Source organism: Hyaena hyaena, unplaced genomic scaffold (assembly GCF_003009895.1).
Source record: "Hyaena hyaena isolate Hyena2069 unplaced genomic scaffold, ASM300989v1 scaffold_779, whole genome shotgun sequence".
Taxonomy (NCBI): Eukaryota; Metazoa; Chordata; class Mammalia; order Carnivora; family Hyaenidae; genus Hyaena; species Hyaena hyaena.
The window spans coordinates 588,299-605,324 of NW_024081413.1; the positions used below are offsets into that span (position 1 = coordinate 588,299).

General features: G+C 41.2%; 2 protein-coding genes across 2 annotated transcripts; both read left to right on the forward strand.

Moving 5' to 3' along the window:
• Positions 1–1,255: 1,255 nt before the first annotated feature.
• LOC120221436 (olfactory receptor 52K1-like) lies at positions 1,256–2,218 on the forward strand. The gene has a single exon (XM_039218826.1). It carries the CDS (start codon positions 1,256–1,258, stop codon positions 2,216–2,218), a length of 963 nt encoding a protein of 320 aa, XP_039074757.1.
• A 7,245-nt stretch (positions 2,219–9,463) lies between these two features.
• LOC120221470 (olfactory receptor 52L1) lies at positions 9,464–10,450 on the forward strand. Its single transcript, XM_039218868.1, has one exon. The coding sequence runs from the start codon at positions 9,500–9,502 to the stop codon at positions 10,448–10,450; it is 951 nt and encodes a 316-aa protein (XP_039074799.1). The 5' UTR covers positions 9,464–9,499.
• The last annotated feature ends 6,576 nt before the right edge of the window (positions 10,451–17,026 follow it).

Sequence of the window (17,026 nt, forward strand, 5' to 3'; positions counted from 1 at the left end):
TGCTCCAAAGCCCTCTCAGACCCCAGATCCAGGCCTCTGTGTGTCCTTGTGTTTTTAGTTCACATGAGAGAGTCATGGCACTGGAGGTATTAAGGGGTGTTAGAGAGACACATACTCCCTAAATAATTCCTTATCTGCCTTGCTGTTTGATTCCTCTACTGCTCACCTGTGGCCACCCAGACCTGGATGTTCTTCCTTGGCCCTGGAACAGTCACTGCTGACACAGAGACAGGGTGATGATCTCCTTGCTCAGGGATCAGGGATTGGTGGATATGAGGCCTTGTCTGATTTTGTCACTAAATAGATCTGTGACCCTTGGCCATTTCCTTCTTTCTAGACTGCAGTTTTCTAACCTACAAAACAATAGTATTTGGCACAGGATATATTGCAGATCTGAATAATTTTGTACACTGTTTGAAATTCTGTGGTAAATAGAACTGGAGGGAATGTCTGCCCATTTTTTCTTCTGTTCTCAATAATTTGGTGCAATTTAGAATTCTTTGGCTTTCACATGACAGTTATTACCAAGATCTTCTGTTTTTTCCAGGTCACCACAACTCTGAACTTTGTGTCTACCTCTGTATACCACCACCTTAAAGGAAGGGAGCTACAGGAAGAGATGCTGGGGAGAGAAACAAAATATTCATTTGTGAAATGATTGGGGAATAATCCAAGGAAGAACCTAATCAATGATGGAGTCATCAGGGACCATTTATTCTGTAACCTGGGAATCAAGTGAAGTTTGGAGGAGTGGGATATCTCTAAATTAAGGGAATTCCCAGGTGTTAGGATTTTTGGCAGTTTCAGATGAAGCTTAGTGGTATAAGACTAAAGGACTGTATAAGGTCAGCCCTGATTAAATCCAATGCCAACATTCAGAACTTGGGAATGTGAGGATGATGGGAAGGGTTTTTATTTAACGTTAATTCCTGGGCATCTACTTAAACCTGGTTATGTCAGGTGCTCCAGGTTATAGAATATATTAGGGTATCAAATTCTGGAAACTGGTTTCTGAACTTCTTGTCCTGTGCATTTCCCTCTGGACCTAGCTGATTTGCCTCCTCTGTGTTTGAGGTTCTTGCAAAAATATTAACTAAACTGAAAATCATTTTTGACTGTTTACTGAGACTTATGGGGGAAAAGTGATGGTGATGGTGTTGTTAGTGAGATCATAGATCTTGAGCTCCCAATATCCACATCACTGACTTTAACCTGCTTCCTTTCTTTGTAGTAGCCCTTCACTCTTCTAAGTGAGATGATCACCACAATTCTTTCCAATAATTCTCATCACTTCCCACATACTTTCTTCCTGGCTGGCATCCCAGGACTGACTGCTGCCCACATTTGGATCTCACTTCCCTTTTGCTTCATGTTCTTCCTGGCAGTGACTGGGAATGGTGTCCTGCTTTTTCTGATCCAGACTGAGCGCAGCCTTCACCAGCCCATGTTTTTCTTTCTTGCTATGCTCTCCTTTGTTGACCTGGTTCTCTCCCTCTCTACTCTGCCCAAGATGCTGGCCATCTTCTGGTTTGGTGCTACAGCTATCAGCTCCCACTCCTGTCTTTTACAGATGTTCTTCATCCATGCATTCTCTGCTATGGAGTCAGGAGTACTGGTGGCCATGGCCGTGGACCGCTTTGTGGCCATTTGTAACCCACTACATTATGCAAGCATTCTTACCCCGGTTGTTGTTGCCAAGATTGGAGGCCTGGTAGTGCTGCGAGGTGTGGGATTGACCATCTCCTTTCCAAGCTTGGCCCGTCGGCTGCCCTACTGTGGCTCTCACATGATTGCCTATACCTACTGTGAGCATATGGCAGTAGTGAAGCTCGCCTGTGGGGCCACCACTGTGGATAACCTCTATGCCTTTGCTGTGGCGATCTTTCTTGCTGTGGGGGATGTTGCCTTTATTGCCTACTCCTATGGGCAGATTGTGAGGACTGTGATTCATTTTCCTTCACCTGAGGCACGTGCTAAAGCTGGCAGCACATGTACGGCTCACGTCTGTGTCATCCTCTTCTTCTATGGACCAGGCTTTCTTTCTGTGGTCATGCAGCGCTTTGGCCCACCCACAGCATCTGCTGCTAAGGTTATCCTTGCCAGTCTCTACTTACTCTTTCCCCCTGCACTGGACCCCATTGTCTATGGGGTCAAGACCAAGCAGATCCGGGAGCAGCTGCTTAAAATGATGAAGCCCAAGCAGATTGATCCCACCTGAGTGCAATTCTCATGAGCTGGACCTCAAGGTCAAGGGTGGTCTTTCCCTGTGGAATGGGAGCCCCACGGCCCAGATCATTTACCTGGTGGGACAGTCAAGAGAAAAATGAAGTTTTCTTGAGTGTTTGGAATCTCTTCTGAGGTCTATATAGTATTTAGATATTGGCTTGGAAGACGAGCTATCTCAAGAAAGTAATTTTTGGATGTCTTTATTCTAAGAGTTTGTGATTTACTTGTGTTGACAAGATAAATGAATCAAGGAATTAAGAAACAATTAAAAAATCTATGGACCTGGATCAAGCAACTTAAGAGATCAGGGAGAGATGAACTGGGTGCCTATTTGTACATATGAGAACATGGGCCACTTCCCATCATGATACTGACACAGACAGTCTGTGGAACTAGATAGGCCTTCAGTATAATTTTGGCATCACAGAAATAAGGGTGGCAAACTGGAGCTTCTTTAGAGTTTCAGGTTCTTGAGAGAAACTCTTTAAAATATTCATGTTCCATCTGATTCTGGAAGTGCTTTTAGTCCATGTGCTTTCATTCTGTTACTGAGATGGACGACCCTCTATGACTTCTATAGTATTATGTTTTTTTAATCTCTGAGAATAATGATAATTGTTGTTTCATTTCTTCATTTTTAGTCTTAGGTGCAGAGCCTTGAGTTAAAGTTTATTGCACACAATAATTATTGTTCTAATTCTTTATTTTCTGTCTTGATTCCTAATTCTTTGGGCCATTCTCTTCTAGTTCCTAGTATTGGCACTCACTGTTATATGTTTGTTGTATGTTCCTAAGTATTTATGTATCCTTGCAATATATGTAATGTTGGCTGTATGTTATATAATATACATAAGTCTCCTTTTTAGTTTCCCAAGTGTCTGTGCTTCCTCCATCCATGGGTAGTCTGGGCTCTTCCTAATGGGAATGTACTCCCTGTCTTTATCCTTGCTATTCCTACTCATCTTGAACTTCAGTCCAAACCTCACCTCTTTGAAGAAGGTTTTATACAATAGACCAGGTCACTTACTTTATGAACTCAAAATTCCATGTATATTTTTTTCATTATATATCACAATTGTATGTATATACATCATATATATATATCACATATATATATATATATGATCTCTGTCCCCCATCTTTACTAAATGGTGAATTGCTTTGTATCCTTAACATAGTACTGGCATATGATAGGCACTCAATAAATGTTTTCTCAATAAATGAATTTTATTATTTTAATGGATTGTATCATTATAGCATGTTTCTTCATTGATCATATTGACATATGTGTATTTTGGATTAAAAGAATACATAAATCTCAAAGTGTGATGTGGTAGGCACTCAGTAACTTTTTACTGAAGAAATTAAATATGTTGTCACAAAACTAGCATTGCAATCATAATTGCTTTTTTTGCAGTCATAATCACTATTAACACTAATGTCTTTACTGCTATCACTGTGATTAACACTACCTTAACTATCAAATGTTATTTCATTTTTTAAAAATTTAAACTTGTGATATTTTGAACACTGTGCAGATGCACTGGAGAATGTGATTATTCTTAATAAGGCAACCTCACTGCTGTGTATAAACATAGAACAAGCAGAAAAATAGAATTTGTCTTCTTCTTATCTTCATTTGCTCTTCTTTTCTTCATTATTGCTTTCCTCATGCTGAGTATTTACCAGGCTCTTGGGGTATGATGACAAAATAAACTTGAAAATATAGAAACTATGATAAAATGTGATAGTGCTGTGGTAGACGTTGGTTCCAAGTCACAGATTAATTCTCAATGGGAAATGAGGGAGGGGCAAGAAAAGGACATAGGTTGGGTCAGGTTAGAGGTGCTATGAATGACCAGGTATGGGCCTGAGTTGTCGAGTGGGTAGATGGAGGGTTAGGGTTAAACTTATGGTACCTAATGGGAGTCTGCTTCAGTCTTTCTCCTAAATGGCTTCTTCTCTATGCCATACTCAATGATCTCATGTTTCCTCAGTCAAATATTAATCTTCATTGCTAGTAAGAAGATAGCACAGAAGCATTAATTCACAGTAGCTTAAAGGTGAAAACAACCTATATGTTTATTGGCTAATGGCTGGATTAACAAAAATGTAGTATACAGGAGCGCCTGGGTAGCTCAGTTGGTTAAGCCTCTGACTTCGGCTCAGGTCATGATCTCATGGTTCATGGTTTTGAGCCCTGCATTGGGCTCTGTGCTGACAGCTAGCTCAGAGTCTGTAGCCTGCTTCAGATTTTGTGTCTCCTTCTCTTTCTGACCTTCCCCTACTCATGCTCTCTCTCTCTCTCTTTCTCTCTCTCTCTCTCTTTCTCTCTCTCTCTCTCTTTCTCAGAAATAAGTAAAGCATTTTAAAAAATGTAGTGTACGTACATCAGTGTTCAGCCTTAAAAGAAATGAAATTCTAAGACATGCTAACAACATTGATGAACCTTAAACATTATACTAAGTGAAATAAGCCAAACACAAAATAACAAATATTGTGTGACTCCTCTTATATTAAGTACCTAGAATAGGCAAATTCATAGAGACATAAGTAGCATAGAGGTTGCCAAGGGCTTAAAGGAGAGAGGGATGGAAATTGTTAAACAGGTACAGAGCTTTTGTTTAGATGATGTTAAAATTCTGGAATAGATACCGGTAATGGCTATACAATATTGTGGATGTACCTACTGGCACTGAGTGTGTAACTAAAAAATGGCTAAAATGATAAATATTATGTTAAATATATTTTATCACAATAAAAAATGCCAAAAACCTCCCACTAACCTCAAGAAGACAGCTCTTCAAAGAAAAAGAAAAAAGTGGAAGCCTCACTCTTCTCCTATCCCTGCTTCATGGAGATGCACAGTAGCTATAGGATTGCAGAGGAAGATTCCTTAGTGGGAAGATGAGTGACATTTATTACCAATGGGTATAGAGTTCTCTATGTGCTTTGACTAAACTCATTTTAAACAATATTCGTATGAATATGTTGTATCAGTATAAAATCTTGCTGATATGAGCAGGTCCTGTTGGTCAGCTCTTACTCCATGGTACCTTGAATCATTGAGAAAAAAAAAATTTCACATAAAGTCTCTCATTTGATGTTTACAAAATATATACGAAGCTGGAGCTCTAATTATATCCATTTTTTTTTCCTGACAAAAATTTTATACTTTCTACTAAGTGAGGACCATACATTTTCTAACACTTCTCCTACTCTGGTTTGGTGGTGTGTTCACTGCTCTTGTTCCCCAAGGGAATTTTTAGGACTTTTTTCCCCTGGAAAAACAGACTAGCAAACTAACAAGCATGGATTGGTGCTTCTGCTCTTCATGTCATTCATGTAGATCATTCTCCACCACTTCCAGTTGCTGGTATCTCTCCTTGTTGCTCTTCTTCATTAAATGATGACTAAATTAATGTTTTCCCTATTTTTTGACCTCCCATTACCCTGGTGTGAGACTCCAGCATTCATGTGAATGACCCATTGAACAGTCTACATTTTCATATTCTTGACTTCTTCTCCCAAAGATCCCTATCTCATTTACCCATTTTCACAACATATCCTTGAATCTTTCTGGAGATCACTGTGTCTCCAACACATGTGTGGAGCGTCTGTGCTTTACCTGTTCGTAGACATACTCCTAGCATGATATTGAGATTCTGATTGTGTCTTAATCTTGTGCTTGAAATCTTCATGATCTTCACTTTCCACTGTTCTTTAACGTGGCCTAAAACATGCTACTATTGTTCCTGCTTATTCACCAGGCTCGGTTCCTGGGTACTACATTCCCAATTTAATGATTCTTCCAAGTCTTTGACAAAATTAATCTCTATTCCCTCTTGCCTCAGAAGTTCTGTATCCTCAGTGTACTCTCACAACTACCTACAATTTTAACCCATTCTTCTGCTCACTAACTTGAGTTAGGAGGGCTTTTATGCACTTCCTAGAATGAGAAGTTCATATAATAAGAGTGTTACATAATTGTCATACTGTAGTTTTAATTTATAACCCTTATAATTTAATTTATAACTCTTAGGCTTCTGTGATCATATATATAATGTATACTCTGCCATGAGCCATGATGATAAGAATTGTTTATCATATTAATTGTTTTGTTTTGTTTAACATCTAGTAGAGCATATGGGTTTGGTAGATATTTAATACCTACAGGATGGCTGAATGAATAAATGAGGCTTTGAACCAGCTATGAATTAAATACTGTTGACTGGACGAATGGAAGGGCTGTACAATTGATGAAGCATTATTCCAAAGGAGAATTTGGTCACTGAGGTGGACTATAACTGCTTTATCAGAGATGGGCCAAGGGAAGGGTCTGCTTGATATTAGGAGATATGATAAAGGAACTCTTAGCCATCTGATTAGGAACTCTGAGAATCAATATTTTCCTCATACTTGCCATGATATTGGAGTTGATATTCATGGACCTGTCACAGTCTCTCAGAAGAAAGGCAGAATGCTTAAGTCACCTGAGACAGGTGGCATTTAACTTAGGTTGGATCCTCTAGAAACAGAAACTGAGGCAGAAATTTGCATACAGGAAACTTATTGTGAAGTATACTTGGGAGTGACATCAGTCGGGGAATGAAGGAAACAGGACAGAAAATAGGAAGAAGTTAAACTATGATCCTCTTACTCCAGTTGCCTGAGTTGATTCCATGGGGCCACTCTTGGGCTGAGATGGTCCTTCAATATTGTTTCAAAAAAGAGAGGTTCAGGTCTTTGTATTTGTACTTAGACTGGTCATTGGGTGAGAGCTGCTCTCAGAAAGGAAAAGTAATCTTGAATGAGTCAACTTTTTGTCCAAGGGAGAGTGATTCAATTGTGAGCTTTTAGGAGCCAACACTCTCAGCAGATGGGAAGAATGAACATGTTTCACTACCAAAGAATTTAGTGCTCTGAGTCTGACCTGTGAGAATGAGAAACCTGAGCTTATAGTGAAATGTGGGCTTTTCCTAGTTCAGTGAGAATGAAGCTGCCTATGGCAGACATCAAGGTAGTGATGTCCAACACTGGACAGATGGACCACCTGATCAGATGCATGGGCCACTCCCTGCTCTGCCTCTCTGCCCAACCAGCTATCCCTGGGGTAGATGAATTAGCTCTGTGTGTCCCCAGGCAATATGGATGCTAACTTTGGCTCTTTCCAGAGGTGTCTGTGTGTCTTCTGGGAGCTGACAATTGGTAATAACATCTTGCCTGCCCAATGTCTTATTCACAGTCACTGGCCCTACCTTGGGGAAGTATCAAGAATGGATGTGTTTCTCATGGTAAGATTACAGAACTGGGTATAAATTTGTGCATTACTCATAGAAAAACCCATATACCTGAACTTTATACATATCATTTAATAAATATTTCTAATAAACCAGTAAGATTTATGTTATTTGCTCTACCATCAGATGAAGCAATCTATACTCAGATAGTTTAAGTATCCTGCCATGGTTTCATTTGTAGAATATGAAAGGGGCAGAATTTAAACCTAGTTATCTGCCCACAAAGCTTGTGTTTATCCCACTGTACTGTGAAGCCTCTACCAGCTAGCTTATAATTATGAAGTTTAATGAGAAATTTTCCTTTACTTGAGACAAACCATGAAGAAACTGAAACGATTTCTATAATTAGGTAAAACAGAAAATTGTGGATGAAAATAAGAAGATCACAAAACAAAGTGCTCCTGACATGATTAGTGTGTTCCTAATACAGCTAATGAGTCCTTCTAAAAGACAGTAGCCAATAGACTCTGAATTTTGAAGGATAAGAAAGACCAATTCAGGTAAAAGAGGAGGAAAGAATACATAAATGGTACATTTATAATACATTGGGGCGGGGCGCCTGGGTGGCTTAGTCAGTTAAGTGTCCGACTTTCGCTTAGGTCATGATCTCACGGTTCGTGGGTTCGAGCCCCAGGTCGGGCTCTGTGCTGACTGCCAGCTCAGAGCCTGGAGCCTGTTTCAGAGTCTGTGTCTCCCTCTCTCTCTGACCCTCCCCTGCTCACGCTGTCTCTCCCTCTCTCTCTCTCTCCTAGAAATAAAAATTAAAAAAAATAATACATTGGGGTATTCATATAATTCCAATATTGGAATAGTTCAAGCAAAACATCTATATGGAAATGTGCTAAGTATAAGTCAAAGTAATACAAAATATAGCCTTTGAAAACATTGCTTGCCAGTCAGTTATGATATTATTCCATAGATTTAAATGGACTAAAGAATTTTAAACTCAAGTGATATGATGACTTTTGAATTTCAGATGTATTTTATAATCCCCTGCCTTGAGAATGAAGTGTGAAAGAAAGGGTTAATGGTAGGCCAGAGGATCTAAGGAAATAACCCAAGTGATAAAAGTTAGGACTATGCAGTAGGCAGTGACTCTAGGGGTTGAGAAGAATGAGTGGATCAAAAGGGGTTAAAATGTAGTCAACAGGAATGGTGACAAAATAAAAGGAGATATGAAAATAAATAAGAATCATTTAAAGTTTCTACACTGTGTGGGTAGATATAGTGATTATACAGAGAGAAGATAAAGGAGGTAGAGTGTATTTAGGAAGAAAAAACAAGTTAATTCAGTCTTGAATATATTGAGCATGTGCTATAGACTTTTAGGTATAGGTAAATGGAAAATGAATTTGTATTTCAGAAATGTATTTGAATTAGTAATCTAGATTTCAAAGAAATTAGACTATATAAGTAGTTTAAAATATTGTAAAAGGATGAACTCAGTCAGAGAAAATGTACAGAACTGGGATGGGAGGAAAGGATGAAGTCCTGAAATCAATGACGTATAATGGAGAGAGAGATGGAGAAGGTGGTGGGGTGCAGGACATAGGAGGAACACAGTAGAGTGCTGTGTCACGGAAACTGAGGGAAAATACTTAAAAAAAAATAACAGATGCATTTATCATGTCTAGTAATGACAAGAGGCGATACAGAGGATCCATTCAAGTGGACATTCCAAATTAGAAGTCATTGAATGGCAGTGTAAACATCTCTCTAAAAGCAGCATGATTACTCTTATCTGTAAATGAAACTAGATCTATCTTAATTCAGGCATGTGGATGTCTCACCTTAAAGACATTATCTCAAGAACAGGGAATTCTCTTCTTTGTATCTCACTTTATTCTTTTGTGTTTCACTTTCAGGTTCTTTCTTCTCATGAAGGTGGTTGCCAGAGGTAGACACTGTGATAACCCCCCAGCAATGGAAAAATAATTTTGGTTGCTTTTTTCTCTTCCTTCGCTAAGCTATTGATGATGTCCCTTAATTCCAGCTGGAGGCTGCTGCAGCCTTCTTTTTTCCTGATGGGCATCCCTGGTTTAGAGGAAAGCCAGCACTGGATAGCATTGCCGCTATGTGTCCTTTACCTCCTTGCTGTAATGGGCAATGTTACCATCATCTTCATCATCTGGGCCGACCCATCCTTGCACCAGCCTATGTACCTCTTTCTGGCCATGCTGTCTGGCATTGACCTGGTTTTGGCATCCTCCACTGCACCCAAAACCCTTGCAGTGCTCCTGGTTCATGCCCATGAGATTGGGTACACCATCTGCCTGACCCAAATGTTCTTCATCCATGCGTTCTCTTCCATGGAGTCAGGTGTACTTGTGGCCATGGCTCTGGATCGCTATGTAGCCATTTGTCACCCTCTGCACCATTCCACCATCTTGCATCCAGGGATCATAGGGCGCATTGGAATGGCAGTGCTGGTACGGGGGTTACTCCTCCTCCTCCCCTTCCCTATCTTGTTGAGGAGACTCATCTTCTGCCAGACCACTGTCATAGGCCATGCCTATTGTGAACATATGGCTGTGGTGAAACTTGCCTGCTCAGAAACCACAGTGAACCGAGCTTATGGGTTGGCAGTGGCCCTGCTTGTGGTTGGGCTCGATGTCGTGGCCATTGGTGTTTCCTATGCCCTCATCCTCCAGACAGTGCTGAAATTACCAGGGGGTGAAGCCCGACATAAGGCCTTTAGCACATGTGGGTCTCACGTTTGTGTCATCCTGATCTTCTATGTTCCTGGAATATTCTCCTTCCTCACTCACCGCTTTGGCCACCATGTACCCCATCATATCCATGTTCTTCTGGCCACACTCTACCTCCTTGTGCCACCTGCGCTCAATCCTCTTGTCTATGGGGTGAAGACTCGGCAGGTCCGCCAGCGAGTACTCACGGTATTCTCCCTAAAAGGATGGCTCTGAACACATCCCAGTTATTGTTTCCTGAGGCTCAAGCCGAAGGTACATCCAGGAGCCCATAGCTGGATTAGGCTATGTGGATAGAGACCATTGCAGAGTGAAAGGTGCTTTCAGTCCTGCTATCTCATGGCAAAGAACATTCCTGAGCACTTGGCTCCATCTCTGATTTGGTTACCTGGATAGCAGGATTTGTGATTATTTTCCCCATCTTTTTTTTTACTCTTGATCCTAATATATATCTACTCCTTGTGGTGAGGGACTTGGAGATAAGGGCTATAGATGATAGCTCCAGACATGCATTTTTTTCTGCCTTGTCCCAATGATTGTGGAACATCATCTAGTAAGGGAATGGGAAGTTCAAACCTTTGTCTGATTTTAGTTTTAAAGTGTCATCAAACTTTCAAAAAGCTGAAGCTCTAGGGCATGGTTTCCTTTGTAGTAAGAGATAGTCTCTCAAAGCCTTTGAGATGTCCACTATGTGAGAAAACACTTTTATTACAATATGTTACTCATTCATTTAAAACAGACCTATGAAGGACAGATACTGTAATAGGCTCTATAAAAAATATGTTATGACCTCTATTTTTATTTTTTATTTTATTAAAACAAATCTTTAAATGTTTATTTATTTTTGAGAGAGAGAGAGAGAGAGTGCAAGAGAGGGCAGAGAGAGGGAAACAGAGAATCTGAAGCAGCCTCCAGGCTGTCAGCACAGAGCCAGATGTGGTGGCTGGAACTCACAAACTACAAGATCATGACCTCATCCAAAGTTGGCGCTTAACTGACTGAGCCATCCAGGTGTCTCCCAACCCCTATTTTAAAAATATAAACATATATGTATATAATGGATTTCTTTTTTAAAAACGTCTATTTATATTTTGTATTTATTATATTTTAATTCATTTATACTTTTTACTTAGGATAAAGAGAGAATAAGACCAATTACTGAATATATGTATGTTTTATGAGTATTAATTTAACAGAGCAAAAGTAACCATGTAATTATTATTATCTAATAACCATAGCATGTGCTAGAGGCTGGTGTGTGTAAATTTGTATTATAAATATAGATTGCTATTACATTTATTAATAAATATAGAACTACTTATGCTATTTGAAAGAAGAAATTTCTCTTTCTGAAATGTGGATAGGGAATGATGTCAATTAGATCCCCACCTCCATCTTTCTGGTAACAGAAACTAGGTAAATCTTACAAGAGGTTTGTCACAATTGATGTGTTGCATCCTGTTTGTTGAATGTTGCTCTAAAATCTGGCTTACCTCTTTTGTGGTCCTAAAAAGTAGCACATTTTGTTCAGTGCTGGAAGAAGCAAGTCACTGCTTCCTTGAGGTAGGATGCGCTGGTGTCAATGGACTCCGTGGTGGTCAAAAGTGAGGAATGGATGAGTTCGTGTTCCAATTTCCCCTTTCTTGGTAAATTTCACCCCAAATAAATAGTTTTCAGGTACAGAGACTGAGTATGAAGTCTTCAGTTTGGTGGGTACACAGGGGTAAATTAGGGAGGAGTTGTAGGAGTTCTTATTGTAGGAACAATTACATATTCTCATCACGTTGGTTGTCGGACCAGGACTTGAACTCTGGTGAGCTGTCCTGAGGAAGCCCAGGCTTGGTGTATGTTGTATCCCATTCACTGGAAAACAACCATGTTGGTTCTAGAGGTACTTAGTTTAAGAAGGTTATTCAAGATAGTAGTTTGTCTTCTCTCATTTACACTATTTGTGGGTGCTTGGGATGTGGGTATGATGGGATCTGAAGAGCTTCTTGGATCACAAGATGGAAATACGTGCTGAAGATGGCAGAGCAACACTGTAGAAGAGACTGTTTTCTTGATGCTCTCCTGGCCACCAACCCTGACTTAAACCTGAGACACAAACTTGCTTAGTAGGTTAAACCCCCTACTATATTTTGGAGAACTGTTTTTTTTAATGTTTATTTATTTTTGAGAGAGAGAGAGACTGAGACAGAGACAGAGATAGAGTGTGAATGGGGGAGGAGCAAAGAGAGAGGGAGGCATGGGATCCAAAGTTCCAGGCTTTCAATTGCCCCATCTGTCAGCACAGAGCCCGACTTGGGGCTCAAACCCATGAGCTGAGAGATCATGACCTGAGCTGAAGTTGGATGCTTAACCAACTGAGCCACTCAGCTACCCCCAAATCCCATGTAGGCTCTGTGCTGTCAGCACAGCCTCTCCCCCACTCACATTGTCTCTGTCTCTTTCAAACAAATACACTTTTTTTTTTCAAAAAAGGACATTTAAAATATTATTATATATATTATAAATGTTTTTTCCCTACTTTCACTCTTATCTGTAATGGATTAGATTTTCTGCTTGTTTAGCATCATCCTTCTTTTTCACGAGACCAGAGTTCTTTAGCTGTCTGTAGATTCTTTTATCTGACTATTCATTGATGAGACTTATTGGTTTAGGTAGGTGGTGGCAGTTTCCTCAGAGGCTGTGAAGGTCACAGCTCCTGTTCCCTGGTTGTAAGACTCTGTAGGTCATTGTGTTGCAGTGAACTAATAGGTAGAATTCCCCCTCTGGTTCTTAAGAGGAGAATGAAAGGTGTACCAAGTTCTCTTTTTTTCTGCGGAAATCGGGAAGCTTTTTATTTTTATACCTGGAACCAGAGATGTTACAGTATACTATGCTGAAGTGTGCAGCTACATCTGCATACTTTTTGTCCATTTCTAGCTTGTACCCTACCTTGGAATTGACTTTGATTCTATCTTGCCTCACTGCAACGACAGGGTTTGGAGATCAGCAACATCTTTTTATATAAGGACCTGATGTCCTAAGCCATGTTGTACACACAGAAGACTACACTGACCCAGCTGTTCAGGCAATACAAGAATAATGACCTCATGAATTTGTGAAGGGTTGCTTTCAATTTTTGTCATCAGTTCCACTGATTCTAAACTTGGAGTATTATCTGGATCTCTTAATGAGCATATTTCCCACCTCTGCATCAAGCTTTAACTTGTCCAATGTCTCCTTCCCTAACTCATAATTCTCCATACTAGTACTTACATTGATTTGCAGCCTCTTCATTCTGGTTTTTCTATAAAGCCAATCCAATGTGGCTTATGAATACCAGAAATTTCTCAAAGTATTTGAACTAATCCTTGTACACTTCACCACAGCTAGTCCTGGTATTGAATTATCTTATTTTCATATTTTTTAAATATTTTTTTATTTATTTCTAGGAGAGAGAGAGAGAGAGACAGCGTGAGCAGGGGAGGGTCAGAGAGAGAGGGAGACACAGACTCTGAAATAGGCTCCAGGCTCTGAGCTGGCAGTCAGCACAGAGCCTGACGCGGGGCTCGAACCCACGAACCACGAGATCATGACCTAAGCAAAAGTTGGACGCTCAACCGACTAAGCCACCCAGGTGCCCTGGTGATCCTTCTTTCTACACGGTAAACCAAACAAGGGAGAGGAGAAGGGAAAGATAGAGCAGAAATTTCGTTCCTAGTATTTCCCCCTTGTGGTGAGAGGAAGAAGAGCCTTCCTCTGGAGGTGGAGTGGAAGAATATGAAGTTCTTCCCCAATAGGCAGCAGATGGCTCCTTTCAGGTTCTGAATGAAGTTGATAATGTTAATGGGGAGTGGGGGTGGGGATTGGAAAAAGGGAATGGGGATGGGGGCAGGATATTTTGTGTGTGTATGTGTATGCTACATCATAAATTATGTATCGATAAATTTCAAGAGATCATATATATTCTCTTAACAAACAGAATTAAGATGGAAAACAATAGAGAGCGTCCGATCTCGCGGTTTGCGGGTTCGAGCCCCGCGTCGGGCTCTGTGCTGACTGCCAGCTCAGAGCCTGGAGCCTGTTTCAGTCTGTGACTCCCTCTCTCTCTGACCCTCTCCTGCTCATGCTGTCTCTCTCTCTCTCTCCTAGAAATAAATAAAACGTAAAAAAAAAAAAAAAAAAAAAGATGGAAAACAATAACAATAAGATGCCATGAAAAGCCCTAAGCACTTGGAAATTAACCACTTCTAAATAATCCCTGGTTTAAAAAAGAATCACAAAAGAAGTTAGAAAATATTTCAAACTGATTGTTGTTGATAACATATCGTAAAAGTTGTGGGGCACAGCCAAAAAGAAATATAAGATAAATTTATAATTTTCGCTGCTTAAAATAGAATGAAGATTTAAAAGCAATTATTTGAGGAGGGGCAAGATAGCGGAGAAGTAAGGAGCTCCGTACTTGCAGTCACGCCCATACATCACACGGAAAAGATCTGAAGCCATTGGAAAACTTACAAAACCTGAGAGATTAGGAGAAAAAGGACGCAGAATCCACAGAGAGAGCCTTCTAACGTGAGTGAGAACCGGGGAAGATAAAATCGGGCCGGGATCGGAGACTCCAGGGTCGGAGGCGATCCCCCTCTACCCTCTACGGGGAGTGAGAGGGGAAAAGGAGAGAGTCCGAAACAGAAAAACCTCCGCTCGGGGGGAAAAAACCTCCGCTCAGGGCATATAAAGACTGTACTTGCCAAATACCTGCATGCCAGGTCCCCTCGCACCAACTAGTCACGGGGGGGTGGGGGGGGGGGCTGAGTGCACAGACTGCTCCTTTGTGCTGGCTCCAGGCAGGCTGGACTTCAGAGTAGTGGCGTGCCTGCCGCCATTGTCCTCCCGGGCGGCTTGGGCCCCAGAAAGAGCCGTGCGCACGGACACCGGGCGTCCGTGCTCCTGGCTGGCTGGAACTCTAGAAGGGAGGCAAAGAGCTAAAAACTGGGAAATTTGCCTGTGAGTTCGTGTTTCGGGTGACAAGCCATAGACGGACCTGGTTCTGGTTTTCCTCACTCCAGCGGGCTTGGCGCACCCGGCAGGCAAGCCCCCACCCATGCTCGCCAGCCCAACCCAGAGAAGGAAGCAGCAATTCTGACTCCACCCCCAGAGCTCAGCAGGGGACCTGGAATTGCCTGAGGGGAACGCCTGGGAAGCTGTGTCTAAGGCAATTTCAGCGGGGCGCGCGGACTGGGATTTGGAGATTGGGACTGGTCTGGGTTGAAGAGTGCAACCAACTTTGGCTGCGCCCCCAGTACGGGGAGTTTACACGCCCAGAAAAGCGAGGTGCAGCGCTTGGTTCAAGAAGGGACTGGAGCACCGTCACTCTCCTCCCCACAACCGCCAAGGCAGAGCTCCCGCCTGAGGCATTGGATCACACCACACCCATCCCGGCTTGAGAGCTGCCCTCCCCCCCTCCTTTTTTTTTTCTTCTTTCTCTTTTCTCTCTTTTTTCCCCAGAACACTGACCTGATTAACTCTGGTCTCTGGCTTGCTTAAACAATCACAACGAGTCCATTCTATAGAGGTAAATTCTACACCTACCGACATTTTCATCTCTTTCTCTCAGGAGTAATTAGACTATATAGTTTCTCTGGATAATACCAGCATCTTTCTCTCACCTATCCAACCATATTCTACCCTGTACCTCTTTGAAAAAAGCTTCTTATCCCTTCTGCCTGTTCATTCTATTTCCAATTTTGCCTCATTCCTGCCCTGTCTTCTCTCTCTTTCTCTATGCTCTTCAACCAGCACTGCATACACACGGCTATTTAAGTGTAGCTGGGAAATCCGGTTATATGCTTTAAACCGTTCTTTGTCCTTTGGTTTTCTTCTTTTTGCCTTTTCTTTTCTCCTTTTTGACCCTTTTATGTATTTTATACTCCTTATTATTCGCCCTCCCTCCTCCGTCTTTTCTCTTAACTTTTTCGTTTTCCCACTCACTTTGCATGTTAGTTGAATTAGCCTATGCGTTTGTGTGCTCCTGCTCCCTGTGTGTTTGTCTGTCTGTTTTCTTTTCCAGGGCTACCTCAAGAAACAAGCCAGAGTACCCAGGTGGAGAGTCCCAAATATCACTACGAATAGGAAAATAAAATAACCAAGGTCCCAACAAGAGATACCATTTAAAAAACACTCTCTGAAAGGATAGGCCTTGGAAAGTCAAAGAGTCTTCTTGGATATAGCAGCGCTCATAGGTGCAGAGAGCATTAACATGTCTTTAAAACCAACTAGAGCTGGAAAGCTAACTAAAATGACGAAACGAAAGAGCTCTCCTCCAAACAAACTCCAAGAAGAAATGACAGCTAGTGATCTGCTCAAAACAGATAACAGCAGCATAACTGAACAAGATTTTAGAATAATAATGGTAAAATTAATAGCTGGGCTTGAAAAAAACATACGGGACATCAAAGAAACTATGGATACAGGCAGAATGGAAAATAAAAATAGGCATGAAGAATTAAAAAATGCGATAAATGAGATACATAATAAATTAGAGGCCTCCAATGCACGGATTGAAGAGGCAGAAAGGAGAATAAGTGATTTAGAAGAAGACACCATTATAGAAAAAGAGGAAACTGAGAAAAAAAGTGACAAACTCATCCAGGAACAGGAAAGAAGAATTCGAGAGCTCAGCGATACGGTCAAACGCAACAATATCCGTATCATAGGAATCCCAGAAGAGGAAGAGAGAGGGAAAGGTGCTGAAGGAGTCCTGGAACAAATTATAGCAGAGAACTTCCCCGACCTGGGGAAGGAAGT